Source organism: Carassius gibelio, chromosome A6 (assembly GCF_023724105.1).
Source record: "Carassius gibelio isolate Cgi1373 ecotype wild population from Czech Republic chromosome A6, carGib1.2-hapl.c, whole genome shotgun sequence".
NCBI lineage: Eukaryota > Metazoa > Chordata > Actinopteri > Cypriniformes > Cyprinidae > Carassius > Carassius gibelio.
Window position 1 is genome coordinate 27,953,751 of NC_068376.1, and position 20,013 is coordinate 27,973,763.

Sequence of the window (20,013 nt, forward strand, 5' to 3'; positions counted from 1 at the left end):
AGCAATACTTGCCCTATGACAACAGCGACTGCAACCTAGGAACACTATTATCTAACTAATAACTAGGTCAAAATGTGAACACATTGATTTCTGTCAAAGTTTGGGCTTCTAGAAGAAACACGTAAACACATATATGCTACAGACATGATTCATGATGAAACTGGGCAGCTTGATATCTAAAACGGAGTTACTCGTTTTCCATAGAAACCACCTAGCAACCACCCAGAATGCCTTAGCAACCACCTAGTAACTACCAAACCTCCCTATCAACCCTTGGGAAACACCTAGTAATCACCCTAAACTCCTTGGTAGCCACTTTGCATTACTATAGCAAAAATCTTAGTAGTCACCTAGTGACCACCCAGAACCAAAGCAAACACCCCAAACTCCATAGCAACCTCCCAGAATTCCCTAGCAACTCCTTACTGCCCATCCAAAACTCCCTAGCAAAAACCCACAACTCACTACCAACCCCCTAACAACACCACAGCAACACTCAAACCATTAGCTCCAAATCTTGGAACCCATATGTCAGAAAGACATTTGACTCCTTTGACATGGGCCATTAAGCAGCTACCTAGCAACTACCCAGGAAGCCCTAATGACCACATAGCAACACCCTGGCAACCACCAAGGACTCCCAATCCCTAACAACACCATTCCAACAACACATCAACACTCAAACCATTAGCAACCATAATTTCGGACCAGAATGTCAGTGAGCAACACCCTGGCAACCACCCAGAACACCCTAGAAACCGCATAGCAACATCCTAGCAACCACCAAACACCCTCTGGAGGTGAGGTCAAGAAAAGTATCACTTTGTGTTTCTCTTAGAAGAAAGCATAAATGTAGTTGCTTTCTTTCTATTTCTAAAAAAAAAAAAAAAAAAAGATTTATTAGTCATAATCAGCTTCTGCATGTCGTACAAACAGGCTGATCGAAAACCTCATTTCCTAGGAGACAAAAAAAGAGACGAACAAATTTAAGCTGAGTTCACCCAGTTTCTACAGCGTTTTAAACAGATTGTGAAGTGGATGCTTATAATTAGGAATTATGAACACAGGTATGAATGATTACAACAACCTCTTGAGGCAATCATCTACACATTAGGGGCTCAGGAGGAAAACGCTCCTGTGAGAATGAATAAAAGAAACGTGCAGCACAAAATAACAAAAGAAAAGTGGTATCAGCCAGTCATCTGGAGGTATTTGAGACAGCGGCGCTACTATTTCAGGAGATGCTGCTTTCGAGAGTAACACCTCCAGTCTGGTGAAGTATTAGCAGGAGATTTAGGCAAAAGAAACTAAAAAACAAAACAGAAAACAAAGACACAAGCTGCTTTTGCTGTCTATAGTGTTTTCATTCATACAGAGGACTCTGTTTTTCATAAAGAGCAAAAGCAAGCATGACAGATGACTGCAGCGTTAGGTGTAAATGAAGAAAGAAATGGCAAGAGATTCTCAAAAACAGTGTGAAAGTAGTGCGAGACGCTTCAAAAACACTCCCTACCACAGTGAGAGAAATATTTTGTCTCAGACCAAGAGCATCAATGCTATCAAATGCTGATGAACTGCACATAACAAAAGGAGGAGGGTTACACACTAATTAACCCAAGATTAAGTTTATTCCCATTTCATTCATGCAAATAGGAAGCAATTAATCATATTCATGACTATATGAATAATGCTTTAATTATTTCATTGCACTGACCAAATGGAAACTCAGCATTGTTTGAATGAACCAAGGCACACAGTTTGCACACAGGAAATTGCACATTATTATTATTTTTTATTTTTTTTATCAAGTTGTCCAATAGTAGCTTCCACACTCCAACAAATAGTGAATTCACCTTTTACACGTTGTCACTTTTAAATGCAAGCTGCTTTCCTCTAGAGTGTTTGTTCTTATTAGAGCTGCACGTCAGAGGAAACAATGTGCCACAAACTTGTCCTTTTACCTGCTACACATCAAAAACATGCTTTGTGGGTTTCATTTTGTTAAAAGCTGCATGCGTCTGTTTCAATTTCTGTCTATTGTGGGTTCCGCCACTTAAACGAGTGAGTGCCTCTTCACAACTCCGTATCCCTCTTTCAGAACAAAAGATGCCTGCAGTGGCAATTACTTGCTCTTTTAGCCCTAGCGTCTTCGGCCCTGTTCACAAGCACACCAGAGGGACAAAAGCGAGCAGAGGAATCCTAATTTAGTTTAGAGCAGTTAGAGACCACTATATCCTTGACTGTCCCTCTTTCTCTCTCTCACAAAAATGATGTGATAAAGTTTATCAAAAGTGACCTGGTGCAATTTTCAGTGCCAGGAGTAACTCTGTGGGCAGCTGTGCTCTGAGATGCTGTTGTTTATGGACTGCTACTACACGGAGAGAGATCAAGAAACAGCAGTAGTTCTGTCTTTAAAGGTAATGTGTCATTTTTGCTATGTCAACAGAAGATGGGCTCTTTTCGGGAGATTCACCAATGACTGGCTTTAAAAGTATTTTAACACCCCCAAAATGACACACTTCATCTGAAAAGGCCTTTAAAAGTCATGCTGACATTTCAACTCCATTGAGAGTGATAATGATGACTAGCAAATTTAATGTGGACTACAGTTCCCTGCTCATACTGACATTATGGAGCAAAGGTAATTCATTAGAGAGAATGGCATTGCACAATGTTTTTAGTTTCTGGTTTTGTTTAATAACTTTTACAGTGGCACCTACAAATACTCGGATGCTTGAGTGAGTCTTATATATCTGTAAAGGTTTATTAAATAATACAAACTAAAACAAACTTGAAATATACACTTATTTACTCTTGGTGTGATAATTTGTTATGCAGTGAAATCACATATTTAAGTGTCACTTGAACGTCCAAATACTCTTCGTAGCAACTGTATAAAGCATGGATATTGTTTTGTATTTTTCATGCATAAATATCATTACAAAACCGCACATAATGCGTCAAATCAATTCATGATTCTACTAATGACAAATGCTACATGAAGCCGGTTTGAATAGCTATCAGTATGATGGGTAATCTCTGCACTGACTTTCATTGTGCATTTCTTTGTTACCTTGCACCGTGGAAATGAAATATTTTTACACAGAGCGCTCCTCGAACACACTTGGAACAAGGTAAGTTGAAAACAAATCTGAACTACCAACCTAAATCCATATTTTATGCATGAATCTCCAATCAAATTATCTGGGTCACAGTCTGAGGTTGTTTTCGAGTGCTTTTCTCCAGCCGCCTGAGACTGAGAGATTGAATTGAATCAAATCCAATCACATAGGGAACCACATACTTCAAAACGCACAGCAATGCAGCAGGCCCAAATGGAGCCTTTGCTGAGCGTATTATGCCTGCTGAAACGCTAATGTGTGAATATATATCTAAATATGCATTAATATAAACCCATTTCTAAGACTGTCTTGTAATTTTGGATGGTACAGAGCAAAGGTTATGTTCTGTGTACTATTGGACTTATCGACGTACAGCTTTATGCTTTGAAACGTGATATCAGTTTTTTTTTCTCTACATTGATAAGACTTCTAATTCTTGTTTAAGGTTGAATCTCACAAAATACTTATACTGGTTATTATTCTGGATCGTATTATGTTTAACTATTTTATAATAAATAATACAGTTATATATTAGGATAAAAAAATAATAATAATGATAGTATATGCCAACAGTGTGATTTTGCTTTATATTTTTTGACATGCACTTGCATTTTGTTTTTGGATGGTCATGCTTCATAGCATTTGTTAGTATAAAACAAAGTATTTTGGTGGGTTATTTTTACATGATGATAATTGGGGGAAAATATGTTGGTCATGAAGTTAAAAAGTTGTTTCTGTGCAAAATATCATTTTAATTTTTTTTTTTTTTCAGTTTGATTTTGGGGTGAAATATGACCCAGCCAGGTTTTGGGAGATTTAAGTGTCGATCCTTAAGTGTCAACCGTTAGCAAGAACATTAAATTGGTATATGAAATAAACAGTAAATGAAATACTCACCCCATTGGCTTTGCTCAAGGCCTGAAAGTAAATGCTGTAGCTTTTGGCTGGTGACAATGGTGCGTTCCAGTAGCCATTATAAGTCTTGTTGTCTCCTATAGTAAAGGGCTGTACTACAGCAAGGCTCACAGGGGGGAGTTCAGCCGCAAAATAGTGAGGTGAATTCAAGATAGAGGCATTTCTGAAGCTAACAGGAATGGAGAAACACTCCAGCACATCAGTGGCTCGGCGAACTTTCTGCTTTCGTTCCTCTTGAACCACCACTTGATAAGCACTAGAGAGAAAAAAAAAAGATTAATTAGTGTGCTAAATATCAAAAACAGCGTACCCAATATGTCATTATTGTAGTTCTCGGATGAAGAAGCTAAATTCCAATATTTTTTTTTTTTAAGTTGACATAAAACAATCATTTTGATTTAGTTGTCAATTTTTATATACACATGAGCACATGCTTTAGCATTAGCCGCTTATGCTGCAGCTTCATGATTTGAGAAATATCTTCAGCTAGCGATGGCACATTCAAAAAAAGAGAGAGGGAGCGGTGCCCGAGGCAATTTAACGAGCCATTAAAACCATCAAGAACATCTCTTCCTGTAGCTTTCTAAGAATCACAGAAGGCCCTGTCAGCCACCAAAAACTCTCTAACGCTAACAACTAGCTGCTAAACATCTCTATTAAACTCTTTTCTTGGAATAAAAAAACCTTTTTAAACCTGCATGAGACCCAGAAATACTCCCCCTCTTGAGAGAAAACTACGAGGAAAGCGATGCGGTAGCGAGCCAGCAGAGGGAAATCTCTACTACAGTAATTAGGTGGTGGATTTGTGCGAATAGGGCTTTTTGAAAGTGCTCATCATGGGGAAGGACTGGAGAGGGGCATGTGTGTGTTTCAGTACACGGTGAATAGATAAGGACATCTTTTGAGCTCCCTGTGCTAATAGTACTTGTTTGCAATTATGTGGTCTTACGCCAAGAACATACTTCCCAATTATGTGCAATTAGGGAAATGTATGTTTCGCCGAAAAGACGAGGCAAATTATCCAAGCCTCTAATCTGGCATCTTTCATAAAGGATAATTTCCCATGACCAAAGAGGGCTGCCTGCTCTTCTCTTTCAAACACACTGGATCTCCATTTCAAACTAATGGCTTTAAGTGCACACTGGATGTTGTGTGTCTGCTGTAACCCTGGTCGAAAGCTGCTGTAATTATAAACAATTTTCAGTTGCTAATTTTTCATAAAGACGCATATTGATTGCCAGGATGGTATGCATTATAGAGCAAACTAACAATGGAAAAACATTTTTCCACTTGTTTAAAAAAACATGTATCAGTTTTGCAGGTTTATGTTTACCCTTAAATATATTCAATATAAATATGCAAAAATGAATAACAATTGCATAATATGATAAAATATAATTGTTTAAATCTTATGTTATCATATGTTGTCTTGCCAAATGCTAATACTAGGGTTATTATTGTTAATTAAAACTCAAATTAAAACCATTAAAAAACATGTTCATTTAACTTTTTTTAAGCTAGTTAACATTTCTCACTTCAACGCAACTTTATGTGGAATATAAATAATACTAAAACTGAAAATGTATATTTAATATAAGTATATATATATATATATATATATATATATATATATATATATATATATATATATATAAATATATATATATATATATAAACATTAATAAAAAAACAAAACAAGAAAAACTAACAAAATGAAAATAAAAATTAAAAACTGATTTAAAATATGAATGAAACTTCAATTCTTATAATATATTAGAATATGTCTCAATGAAACTAAAATAACACTGGCAAATACAACTCAGAACAGTCCATGCAACTTCATAATTGTCATAATTACTGATGGGCTCCCATTTCACATCAACTCTGCTGTTCTTCCAAGTCAGTGCCGACTTGCAATTTCGAGAATTTGCCAAAATCTGTTGCACATTCACAGACTGAATTTCCACACAGAGAAGAGCTCTGTTTGAGTGCCAAAACACAGCCAAATGGACCAGGATCCCCTCAAAGGCTTAGCATACAAATGATGCTTATTTGAATGACTGCATTTAAAAACCCTCAGGACCCCGAGTGAATCAACAGTAATGCACTTCTTCATTCAGACGATGCACTAGACCCCTCTTGGATGACTAAAGGGAGGGATCATGCGTAATTTGGTGTTTTCTTGGCTTTTAATGTGGTTCACATCTGTCTGCAGATTAAAAAGTTTTTCAAACAGACAGTTTTCAAGCATCAAAACAATAAAAGTTTAGTTTTTTCCCCCACTGTACATTAGAATGTGTCCTGTTTAATTAGATTTTTTTTTTCTGAGCATAAATGTATGACTATAATACATTTTTACTATGATTTACTGAAGACAACTACAGTTTAAAGTAAAAATAGTTCATATAAAAAAAAAAAAAATCTTGTCAGGCGTATTTAGAACTAGAATCATTATATGGCATTAATAAGACTCTATTTAAGGATAACAGGGCTATAGGTTTTACCCATTTGTCAGAAAGAAGCTTTTAAAAAATAATAATATTTAGTATGATCACTTATTATTTTACTTATTTTAATAAGTACAGGGCATATTACAGGTGAAGTACATGGTTTTATTCTTACAGAAACATATCTGTTAAGATAAATGACAATGGAACATTATTTCACCCATATTTTGACATTTTATTTTCATAACAGTTATTTGAAACAGTAAAGCAGACACTTTACTTGCTTTCTGTATGTATATAAAATCACTTTTGTAAATGTATTTTGATGTGGACACCAAAATGGGACATCTCTTCTTTCAAACAGGTATTAAGCAGACTGTCTACTAATAACTGATAGTTGATATGTATTTGCAAAGTTACTTATACTGTAGCTACTAGAATGTCTGAAGTTGACTATGGAATAAAGTGTTTTTTTTTTTTTTTTAAACAATCAGCAGGTGAACAAGTACTTAAATCTTTACAGTTGATGTTGAGGTCCAGTATATAATAACAGCCAATTAGGATTTTAAAGTCCCTTATTACATCTGTCCTCTCTGTATTCTCCCTTGAATAAAAGTGTCAAAAGAGCACACTTGACAAGTACTTTCCTAGATATAATGTCCCAAATGCAAACATTCTCAACATCAATCACATTTATGTATATGAGAGACGCTTTTATTCTAGGTGCTTGCATAACAAAGTGCACATTTCTTATTTTTTTTCAGTTCTCCAGTGTAAAACAAATAAGCAAAAGACTTTAAACAGGCCAGTGGCATGAGATGACTGCTCACCTGACAGGAGCCCCACGTGATTGGGCAGGTTTTAGGAGGACGGTGATTGTCGTGTCCGTCTCATTGAGAGGAGACTCTGTCTCATATTCAGGCATGGATGGAGCTGCAGACACATAGATTCATGTTAAAGGACACCCACTATCAGAATATAAATAAAGCACGTACTGTATAGCATAGCAGATCAAGTGGATGTCTAAAAAGCTTTGCACTGTTTATCGATTTAAGTAACATATGCATGAATTAATTGCATTTGCAAGAATAAAATTACCAATATTTTTATGCATTCTATTAAATCTTTGAAATGAAAGTGCATTAATGTAGACATTTCTTGCATGTTTTACAAACTGAGGGAGATGTCAAAATTGTTGCAGCAATGAGCTGATTTTTTGCGTGTATTGAACTTGGAACTCAGCTGCCTTTCAAATACACAAAAACATGTTTTAATATTATGCATAATTAATATTCATGTATTTGCAAAAAACACATTTCACAGTATTTACTCCTACGAGAAAGCAGACAGTTTTGAAGCCTGACTCAAAACGATCATCACTATGTAATCACAGTGTAAATGTCAATCTCTCATTACAATGTTTAGATTCAGTGAACAATACGGTTTTAATAAATGGTGTCTGGCGTGCTCCACAAATGCCACGTCATTATGAAACGGAACGAACTGACAGCCGCAGGCCACAGAAATGGGGTTGAACTTGTGAAGGATGTTGTTTACCATTCATGTTCTCATTATTTTGTGCACTTTACATTAACTGTATTCCAACAATATTTATGCCAATAACACAACTTGCTAATGAGATTTTTGCTCCAGCAAAGCTTCTTTAAGACACAAAAATGTCAAAATGACAAAACTAATTATGCAAATTCTAGAAATGCAAGTGGTAATCAGGTAAGCAATCAAATTAAGCTTATTTAACCCTGTCAGTTCATGTTCCCAGACATCATTTCATACATTATCATCAGTCTGTCCAATATCTATATCTATAAAGAACAAATGTCTGTCATACTGACTCAATTAAACAGGAACTTGAGGGCCTGTTTTACTATAATTGTGTATAATTCTCATTACATTTTTGGAAAATATCCAACAACCTTTGCTGAACCCTTAGCTGAAACCATGCCGTTCCTTTACCTGCAATTTTGGTGGCGATACGGGTGGTCACGGGTGGGCCGAAGCCTTTGTTTGTGCTGGCTTTCAGAGTAAAGTAGTATGTGGTGCCAGGATACAACCCTACGAAGAGATGATGGGTCTCATTTGGGAGTTTGAAAACCTGGCCACGTTGTGTTGTCAAATCTGCGCTGGGGTCCAGGGAACCAAGAGCCTTATAGGTGATCTAATGAAAGAGAAACGGCCGATAGATTTTTACAATGATAACTCCACAGTTATACCATAGTTTATTTGTCATCCCAAATACAGAAAAAAAATTAAAGGAAAGTTTTATTGAATGTTCATGTCTTTTACATACAATAAAAGCACATATTGAAATAAAAAATGCTCTGCAGTTTTGTTTCACTGACAAACCTGTCTTCCCTTATGAAGACTGCATACATTTTCAATGATTGGCAACTTATATATATAGGCCAGTGCTTTCATTTAATCTCATTGTTTCACTGTTCATTCATTGAAAGGAGAAAGTCATACAGGTTTGGAACAACATAAGTGTGAGCCAATAACATTTCATTTTGTTGTGAATTGTTCCTTTAAACATTCTTTTTCTTAATAACATCAACCTTTTGAAGCAGCAAAAGCAATTTGGTGCTGAACATTTTTGTTTTACTGGATCTCTTTTAGTTATTTTGGCATTTCTGCATTCAGATGTTCTCCAAATATTTGAGATAATTTCAGTGACTAGAAATGCAAAACCCACTTATATCAAGAATTCAATGAATAAGAAGCACATTCAGTGCACTGTGCTGTAAATACAAGCTGCTTATTAAAACACATTTACGAGGCTTTTGGATCTGCTTCGAATATGTACATTTTAGAAAACAACTTCCAGCAAACAATTAACACACCCAGAAACATTTACTAAACCTTCCATCTCTTAGAGAAGACTGATGGATATTGATGGCCGCAGTGTATGGGGGTAATCAAAACATTTTAGCCCTGACGTTTCACACTTCATAACCCCATTCCACAATTCAAATCAAATCAAATAAATTGACAGCTGGGTGCCTAGCAGGCCCGCTGCCTAAAAGCTTTTCATGCGTGCATAGTGGAGTGATTCAGAATGCCCTCTAAACACTCTCACACACAAACACACACACACACACATCCGTGACTGTCCACTGACCACAGGCAACAAAATAAGCAGGAGAAGCAAATCTGCATTCAAACCAAATATCACTCCAGAAAATCCACATACATACATGGGAGACGTGCAGATGCAATGATGAAACTTTTCAGATGTCAAAATATAACTTACAGTAATTTTCAAATGTTCTTATGTTCATCTAAAGGTAACATAAAATACTATATACAGTATACTTAAAGGGACAGTGCAACCAAAATCAAAATGTAAAATGTAATTTTCAGCATAATTACTCCATTCTTCAGTGTAACGTGATCCTTGATTGATTTTTTCATTGTCTTTTTTTGTAACTATAAATGTATTTCCTGTCACTTCTGATTAATTTAATGCATCCTTGCTGAATAAAAGTAAAAAAAAAAAAAAAAAAAAAAAAAAAACTTACTGACCCCAAACGTTTAAACAGTTGTGTACTGTATATTGATTACCGTGTAACTGTTGGAAGAAGCACCTTGGAAAACCTGTCTTTATGTTCCACAGAAGAAAAAGTTATACAGGTTTGGAGCAACACGAAGAGGAGTACAGTAAATAATGACAGAATTATCCAATTTAGGTCAACTATCGCTTTAAGACACTACTGCCTCATACACACTCTAATACTGGCTCACACACACTGGGGCAACTCTTATGGCGGTATGAATGTTTAGAGTTTTTTTTTTAAATAATATGTCAAAGAAAAACAATCCTGCATGTGATATCTTATACAGGACAAGGACATGCAGTAACACTGTCTGAATATACATAAGTTTTCCTTAGACTTTCATACATGTTGTTTTATTTCATGTCAAAGGATTGTTTAAACTGTACTAACACATTTTTATGTTTTCCAGCAGCCTAGTTTTGATTTAATATGCTATCATATTTATGATTTCATGTTGGGTCAGTAAATCACACAGCACCGCTGAAGTGTGGCAGAGCAGCCTGGTGTAATATACTGCCATGTATAGTGTGCATGTTATGGATTATAAATCAGTCGCAATAGTGAGTTATAGCGTGAATTTTACTTTTACAGCTGACAATGTACTGTACATGCTGACTGAAATGTTTAAACCCTCTTCAGCCACTGGTTGGACAAAGAGGTATTTCTGCTTCAACTCATGTCATAAGTTGAGCCAGAAGTTTAAGCATGAAAGAAATTCACCTTTAACATGTATTTTTTTTCTTAAATCCAGTTTAAGAGTTGCATAGCTACCAGTTTGACAGTTACTATTAAAATTAATAGGTTTTATTATAAATGAAAGGGCATAAGAAATTGATGACAGGCCTTTTATTAAAGGGGCTTTTAAAATATCATCTATTGCCTTTAGTGTAGCTCCTCTGTACATGTGTGCCCTTGTTCGGTGTTAACATACTCAGCCAACAGCAGGTCGCATTGAACATATCTCATAAAACACTGATTCATTACAGCCCTATGAAACCGAAAACGTGAGGTGGCTGAAGGGTATTGTTCCTGTAATATACAGACAGATGGATAATTCGACTGTAAGCTGCTCTCAAGATGTTATGATACAGGTCTGAGGTTGAGTCTAGCTCAATATTCTTATTTTATTAAAAAAAATTGTGATTAAATGAACAAAAAATAACAACAAAAACAACACAACAGCTCAAAGGCCAGCGTTGAGATCAATAGTCCTCCAATTACTCTGTCGTAACTTAAATGTCCCGATGAGGGAAAACACAAGGGATGATCAATCCTGTAGAAGACTGAAAGTATGAAATGAAGAGGTGAGGATGGAGGGCTCTATCGCTTACTCTCGTCTGTCCTCCCTCTCTCTTTTCAGACTGTTGTCAGGGGAGACAGGAAGTGTTGGCCAGGGGGCATGTGATGCCACGCGACAGGCTGCTAAAAGTGGCCTAATGCACTACTGAATGCACTCTGGCTCTCTGTTAAAAGAGCCGCTTGAGTTTAATTGACCACAGCTGATTTGAAAAGGGTTCATTTCCCAGTTTAGTTTGGCAGCGGAGATGGGAATGCAAAGAAAACTGCCCCGTTTGTAGGAGATATTGGATTTATGGCTACTTCGTTTTAGCAATGAATAAGAGAGAGAGAGAGAGAGAGAGAGAGCGAGAGAGAGAGAGAGAGAGAGAGAGAGAGAGCGAGAGAGAGCGAGAGAGAGAGAGAGAGAGAGAGAGAGAGAGAGAGAGATGCTGTTCCAAAACATAGTGAGCTGCTTTTTGAGGCATCACAAGTTTTCTATCGTCCTCTTGCATTATCTACACACATTTTATTCTCCCTGTTTAACACTGTAAAGCTGCCTTGACACACTCTGTATTGTATTAAATGGTAAATAAATAAAGGTGAATTGATTTGACTCTGATGTGGTTTTGGGGGCCAGGAGAAGTTTTGACATTTGTGCTTTTTTCAGTATCTTAAAATCATAATTCAGCACATACTGTGCTACAATAAAATGTAAGCAACATGAATGTTCATTCTTTGTTTCTGAGAAAACAACGTTTATGCATTTTTTGTGAAAATATAATTTTTTTTTTAAGACAGTAAAATACTTCCACAAAACATGCAGAACATTTGAAGAGTTTGATTCCAAAACTCAATAAAACAATGTTGATTAATTTGAGTAAAAATGTTTTTTTCTTTACCAAGAAAGTGGCAAGATGAAAACCATTATTTTCCATTTCAAACTTTCACATAACATCTTTAGGTTATAATAACATAATAAAAATTCAAATCCAGGTTTTGATTTTTTTTAAGATTTATTAAAAAGTCGTATTATTTTTCCCCAAAATGCAATAAATCTGTGATATTTTATTGTTCTCAAAATGGAATAAATCCATTCAATCAATATGAAAGTTATTTTTCATATTGAAACTGATAACATAGTAACTTGATCCCCATATGACAGCCTCTGAACTTGGTCAATACTAATCTTAAATTCAGGCACTGCACTAAAAATACATTCCACAGTCATCGCTTCCAAAATTAATTCAACAGGTCATCTTGTTAATGCTATAAATTAATTACAGCAGTAAAATAAAATTTTATCATGAACATGAACAACATCACATTAGACCACAGAAATTCCAAAATGACATTTCACTTACATTCAACTTCCACTTTTACTGGTAGTATTAATCACAGAATCGGCTTTACTGACGAGATGTGCTTGGCAATCACATGCGATTTATTGTGCAGCTCTTGTTTGTTGATCACAAAGTACAAAGTAGATGAGGAAAACTAGGATGCCAGGTTTATTCAAAGCACTCCCATTACTGTCTGTGACTGAGTGTGTGGAATGGTGCACTTTGATTGGTTGAGAGGATATATCACATTCTGCAAACAAGGGAGACTGGTGTTTGTTACGGTTTGAAAAAAAAAAAGTCACAATTTGTGTAAAATTAGAAATTGACTATTCAATAACAACCAGATACAATACTGATTTTAGTGGAAACTCAAAAAAAAAAAATAAATAAATAAAAAAAGTATTAATTTATCACGTTTTGGAACCAAATTCTTTATTTGTTCACAAGAAAAAGATGAGGTAGACTAAAGTTTTTGCTATAAAATGACGTGAAAAGCATCCTGCTTACTCATTTACAGAAAAAAAAATATTGATTTAACTTTTGATCAAAACATGTTTTGTATTAGAAAGGTCATATGTAGGTAAAGAGAATAATATATTCCATTCTCCACACTTATGCATTCATAAAACTAAATAAAATAAACCAGAAAAAACAAGAAAATACAGCACTATATAAATACAAAAAAACAAACAAAAAAAACAGACTCATATAATGATCAAGCACTTCCTACTTAGACATTGCCCACCACCACCATCTAAATATATATATATATATATATATATATATTTTTTTTTTTTTTTATGGAGAGTAAATCTGAAAATATTGATAAAATACAGGCAACTTATTAAAGTAATGTCACATCATTCTCTGCCGTACGGCATAAGAGAGAATAAAGATAGTGGAAAATGTCTATAGACTATAGAAATGTCACCCCCCCCCCCCCAAACATAAAAACATTACTTTACAGATATGACACAATAAGCTCATGGAAAATTTGCTTACTTCCTACTTAAATTCTTAATATCATTTAAAGATGGCATAAACCTCACCAATTTTGTCAAATCTAGTGACTAACTCACTGCATCAACCCTGTACCTTGTTAACAACTTACTTCTGACTACTAGCAATGATTCACTAATGTCTGCTGTTTGGGACTAAATAAGGGTACTTGAAGTTCACCGTCTCATCAAATAACAAACGGAAAATAAAAACTGCACTCTCGACATTAACCCAGATTTAGACCTCCCTCCAGCTGTCTCTAGACCAGACGTGCAGGATCATGAGCCCATTAACTGGGTTTAGCTGCTCTAGAGAGATAGGGGTTACTGGTTCTCTCAACTCGAGTGCTTGCAACTCAAGCACTTATTGATGGAAATGAAAACAACACCATGAGGGAGGTGTACAGGTTTTTCTCCATCCCATAAGGGCAGAACAGGCTGTTTATCTTCGTTAGAGGTGAAACCTTCCCCACTACATCAGCACACAGAACGACAGCTCCTTACTTACACTTTTTCTCTCATTTAGAAAGAGAGAGAGAGATTTTACTTACAAAAAAAGTATGGTGTTACCATAATACATCAATGCCAAATTATTATACCTGGATACATTGAATTACTACACTACACTGATAATTATAATTTAATTTATATACTATAGTATTTACACTTGGTTTAAAAAGTGAAAAAAAAAAAAGTATTGTATGCTAACATAAAAACCAACACCATAGTCATTTAACCATGGCAGGTGCCAAATCCTGCTGGAAAATGAAATCAGCATCTTAAAAAAGCTGGTCAGCAGAAGGAAGCATGAAGTGCTCCAAAATTTCTTGGTAAATGGGTGCAGTGATTTGGTTTACAAAAAACACAATGGACCAACACCAGCAGATGACATTGCACACCAAATCATCACAGACTGTAGAAACTCAACACTGGACTTCAATCAACTTGGGCTATGAGCTTCTCCATCCTTCCTCCAGACTCTAGGACCTTGGTTTCCAAATGAAATACAAAACTTGCTCTCATTTGAAAAGAGGACTTTGGACCACTGGGCAACAGTCCAGTTCTTCTTCTCCTTAGCCCAGGTAAGACACCTCTGATGTTGTATGTGGTTCAGCAAATTTCTTGACACGTCTGTGTGTGGTGGCTCTTGATGCCTTGACTCCAGGCTCAGTCCATTCCTTGTGAAGTTCACTCAAATTCTTGCATCGATTTTGCTTGACAATCTTCATAAGGCTGTGGTTCTCTCGTTTGGTTGTGCATCTTTTTTTTTTCTCCACACGTTTTACTTCCACTCAACATGCTTGGATACAGCACTCTGTGAACATCCAGCTTCTTTGGCAATGAATGTTTGTGGCTTACCCTCCTTGAGAAGGGTGTAAATGATTGTCTTCTGGACAACTGTCAGATCAGCAGTCTTCCCCGTGATTGTGTAGCCTAGTGAACTAAACTGAAAGACCATTTTGAAGGCTCAGGAAACCTTTTCAGGTGTTTTGAGCTGAGTAGCTGATTGGCATGTCACCATATTCTAATTTGGTGAGATGGTGGGCTTTTGTTAAATGTGAGCCAAATCATCACAATTAAAAGAACCAAAGACTTAAACTACTTCAGTCTGTGTGCATTGAATAGAAAGTTAAAAACAGCATTTATTTGAAATAGAAATACTTTGGAACATAATAAATGTATTTTCTGTCACTTGTAATGCATCCTTGCTGAATAACAGTATTAATTCCTAAAATCAAAAAAAAATTTACAAGGAAAAAATTACCATGGCATCATGCCCCTTACAAAAAAAATGCATGGCACATTGATGGTATTGATGGTACAGAAATGAATGTACCATAGCGTTATATCTGTTTTTATATGGTACTCGAAGGTATTTTCAAGAGTACCTTTGTGCCATCATGGAAGATCACAGTATCATGGAACATTTTGGTACATTTTTGTTAGTGTATTATAACCAAAAAAAAAAAAAACTAAGCAATAATAATCTACAAAAGTGCAGAGAGAAAAAAATAAAATAAAAATCAAACCTGGTATAATAGTATGGTACATTTTTGTTGCAAAAAAAAAAAAAAAAATATTGACAAATGGCTAAACTAAAATGTCAATTTAATTTCATAGTGTTTAAATATAAATAATAGCATCCATACAGAGTGTCAATTTCCCTGTCCATCACTCTTCCAAATAAAAACCACAAGACAGGTTCTCTCTGTAATCAAAGTGGGTGGTTTGTTTCCTTGATACTCCAGACAGGAAGCTGTCAGAAACGGTGTACGAGACACAGCGGAGGGGTGGAAGACATCACGTCATCGCAAACTCACAACATGTCACGCAAATTAAACAAAACAAAGATCAAGGACCAAACAGCCGCGTGTGCAGAAGTGTTCTGCTGTTTACTCATTCTCTTTTGCATGGAGATAAAGACACATAAACAAACAGGAGGACAAAAGACACCATCGCTTTACACGTCTCACTGTTGATTAATCTCCTTATTGTTGAGGATCTTCCCGTCTTACTTTCCCTGCCCTTTCATACGCACACTCTTATTTTGTCAGTAAAGCAATTAATTTCTGAAAGGCTTTGATGGTTTGATAATAGGAGGCTGTTGTGCAGTGAAATGAAATGAATGACTTTTTATTTGATAAAAAGTATGGATTTTAATGCAGGACACATCTCAGGTATTCAGAAACTGATCTGAAACCCACTGTGATGTGTATGTGTCATATATGGCAGGCTGCTGAGCTGTTCTTATAAGTGTAGATCAATGGACCACCCAGTACTTTTTTACATACATTAAACATTATACAGTACGTAGGGTGGCCTAGTGGCTGGTAACCAAAGGCTTACTGGTTCATTTCTAAAAGGGTTAAGCCATAAGAAATCATCTATTTATCCTTGTTCCAGGCACTTAACCACAAGTCACTCTACAGACAAGACTCTAAAGACAACTTTTCTGTCAAGACTACACTGTCTATATCAATTTATAATTAGAATTTGTTACGCAAATCGATATTGGATATTTCTGATATGCAGGTAAAATAACATGCATGGCAATAAAAGCATTGCATACTGTATATGCAACACGGTATGTGATAATACACACATAGAATATAACATTTAAAGAAATGCTTAAACTATTAATGTTATCATATACAGTATATTGCAAATAACTTTACAAATAACACTATGAAAAAAAAATGTTATTATGAAAAATATATACAAATTAATGTTATGATTGCAGTTTGTTGCAATCATATTTTATTTCCATTAGTCTCCAAGTCCAAACTTTCCTAAAGCTTTGAATCAAGAAACTTGCTTTTGTGACCCTTCCATTGCATTCACCTCCGCACCTTCCTTTCTTCTGATTCCGAGCTCTTTGTCCTAAGTCTAATTTGTCTGAATCACTAAAAGCGAGGAGAGGAGGCATACGACTGCTCAGATCTCCCGGATAATTCTATTGGACGCTTCTAATTAAATCAATGAGGGCTATTATAGCAATTATCTGGCAAAATGGGACTGCATTGTGTCCGCTCGATACATTTAGCAAATTCTGTCAATCTTCTTATCATCAGGATGGCACACGCTGTAAACCTATTTTAGTGATGTACCTGGATATGCAGAATGTCTTGCACCTGGCTTGTCTTCCTCATCAAATCAAAGAGAAAGTGAGGCTCTTTTGTAGCTCCATCCCACTCAAAAAGACACATTGAAGCTAAATCTGGATGTAATTTGTTTTTTGTCATGCCGTGACTTAATTTCCTCATTTGTAATGCGGATATACTATGCATTGACTAATAAATAATTAATTAGCAAGAGATCCGGGCTGTCAAACAACATTTCCTGTGACAGAAAATCACTTATTTTTGTGTATCCTGACACCTAATTTTATCACATAAATTTATTTTGATATATAGTTTTGAGACACATGAGACATCTTAAGGATGTTTGAATACGTGTTTTAAAAAAATACATTTTTGCAATGCAGGTACTGTTAAAAGCCATGACTTTTGTTTTGATTTAAGCATTTTAAGGCCTTAATGTATGGAAGGGCAACGTAAGTCCTTTTTAAGACCTACAGAAACCCTGACAACACTATTTTTAATGTACATAATAAATACATAATATATATGTATATAAATATGTAATATATATATATATTTAGTATTTCCTCACCTCATAGAGTGTAATGACTCCATTAGTTTCATTCGGGGCCTTCCACTGCATGAAGATCTTCTCCTCGTATGGGCCTGTCTGGATGGACTCCATAGGAATGGGGCCAGGAACTAGTATAGAAACACAAACACACAGCCATTTATAGAAACTCAAAAAACACACAAATGAAGATATTTAGTCAACATCTATAATTCAAATACCGTACCGCTGCATTAATTACTTGACATAAAATGTGATTGTTTTGAGAAGAGAGGTGACGTAGGGTGACAGAAATGGCTTGTGTTGCTGGGTAGAAGGTAAAGCAAGGCGAGCAAAGATTGGCTGACTAAAGAAGCAAAACTATGTCAGACACACCTCAGCCGCAATGTTCGAAGTGTGAATTGTAACAGCTTTTTTACCCTTCGGTATCGAGAGGTGTTAACAAGTGCTACAAGTTCCACTGCGCATATGCGTGTGTCTATTTGCATATTTGTTTGCACACATCCCCTCTGGCACACATTGCAAGTTTTCCAAATATACTCTTCCTAGAACATCATTAACACCCTAAAAACCTGTTTTCAAGATGCCATTATCCATACACAACTTCATCTTTCTCTCATATGCCAGCATGGCATTTTCAGGGATGCTATGACCTGACGATTTCATAAATTAGCATGTAATGTGCTAATTTGGCCCGGTTTGACAATTAGCCCATAGAGTATGTTAACTTCAGGCAAGTTGTCTTTCATTTCTCAATCTTGGTTAGTGTCTCTGACTTGACTGTTAGCAATGACACAATAATGAGTCAGACTGTTCCTGACAGTGTGTAAAGAGAGCAAATGAGTTAGCTAAAAGGATGTTTAGTCCAACTTAGCAGGCCTGGCGATGCTGTTTGCTTTGCACTAAGTTGCGGCTAATTGGGAGGGCAGATTAAAGAGATGAGAGTGGCAGGGCGAGGAAGAGGAAGCTCGGGCACAAACAGATTAGCTTGTGGCCGTCTTGAACGGTGAAGAAAAGAATAACAACATATACCGTTCATGCAGCATTTCATTAACACAGAAACAACCCACAAACCTAATCTATGAGCTATTTCATTGAGGAAAAGCTAATCTAGCTGTATTTTTCATCTCATTTATTTAGCAAAAGAAAATGTTTATTTTACCCCACTGAACAGATTTAATCTAATATTGTTCTTTCTTTTTATTTATTTTGCATGCAACTGGCTCATCATCAAAAGGTTGAGAGGTTGAGATATTTGCTTTCATTCATTATTAAAAGCTGAATAGTGTTTAGCCTCAGTTCTTCAATGGGAAAAGATTTAAGATGATTTAATAACTTAAAATACAAACACTTTCACGGTGTCCTGGGATTAAGAGGATTCCTATATAAAGCACACACATGATTTCTAGTCAGTGTCCACTCAATTATGACAAGAACTTTAATTTTGTTTTAATTAAGCACACTGCTTTGCTTTGCTTTGCTTTATCTTATTTTATTTGGACGATTATTCAAATATGTCTATGCATATAATACTGTGTTTGTAAGTTCATTTATACTGGCATACATTACGCTATAACATAAATTATGATTTGTGCAATAATAACATTAATCTTCCAAAGTTTCAACATTACTGAACAACAATTTATTGTGCACATGAGTTTCAGTTAAATACTGATTCCCTTAGAATGTACAATGGTTTGCTTTGTTAGCAGAAATAATTTTTCTGAACTAATCTATGAGAACAACTGCACCAAACTTTATGTTGTAAGAGAAAAAAGATATGAATATAATCTAAATTAGAGTGAATACAGATCATTTGCCATTGGCACACCTGTATTTTGGAAATCTCACTTATAATATGCTGAAAAGTTGCCTTTTCCTCACTGAACAGAGTTCATCTCATTTCATTCTTTCAGATTATTTCTGAAGCATAATTAGTTCATCTTTAAAAGGTAGCGAGTTATTTGCCCTTATTTGCTATTAAAAGCTGAATAGTCATTGGCATTTATTCTTCAATGGGAAAATAAATGAGCTAATCAAAGAAAAGATGGATAACGCTCTCTTCCCCAAGGTGCTGATGTCAGATATTGTACTGCAAAGTGAGACCAGTTAAATCATAAAAATTCTTCAAATTGCTTGATTGGGCATTAGCCAACAAGCACATTAAATCATGATTTCAATGAAATATA

At 35.6% G+C, this 20,013-nt stretch overlaps 1 protein-coding gene across 7 annotated transcripts in view; it reads right to left on the minus strand.

Moving 5' to 3' along the window:
* Window positions 1-20,013, minus strand: part of LOC128015952 (receptor-type tyrosine-protein phosphatase T-like) — a 247,730-nt gene that overhangs the window by 82,325 nt on the left and 145,392 nt on the right. For all 7 annotated transcript variants that reach the window (XM_052600218.1, XM_052600217.1, XM_052600216.1 and 4 more), the window contains exons 9-12: window positions 17,846-17,955; window positions 8,459-8,660; window positions 7,315-7,417; window positions 4,020-4,293 (exon numbers count right to left, since the gene is read on the minus strand). In XM_052600218.1, coding sequence (XP_052456178.1) covers window positions 4,020-4,293; window positions 7,315-7,417; window positions 8,459-8,660; window positions 17,846-17,955 — 689 coding nt within the window. The remainder of the gene's footprint in view (window positions 1-4,019; window positions 4,294-7,314; window positions 7,418-8,458; window positions 8,661-17,845; window positions 17,956-20,013) is intronic.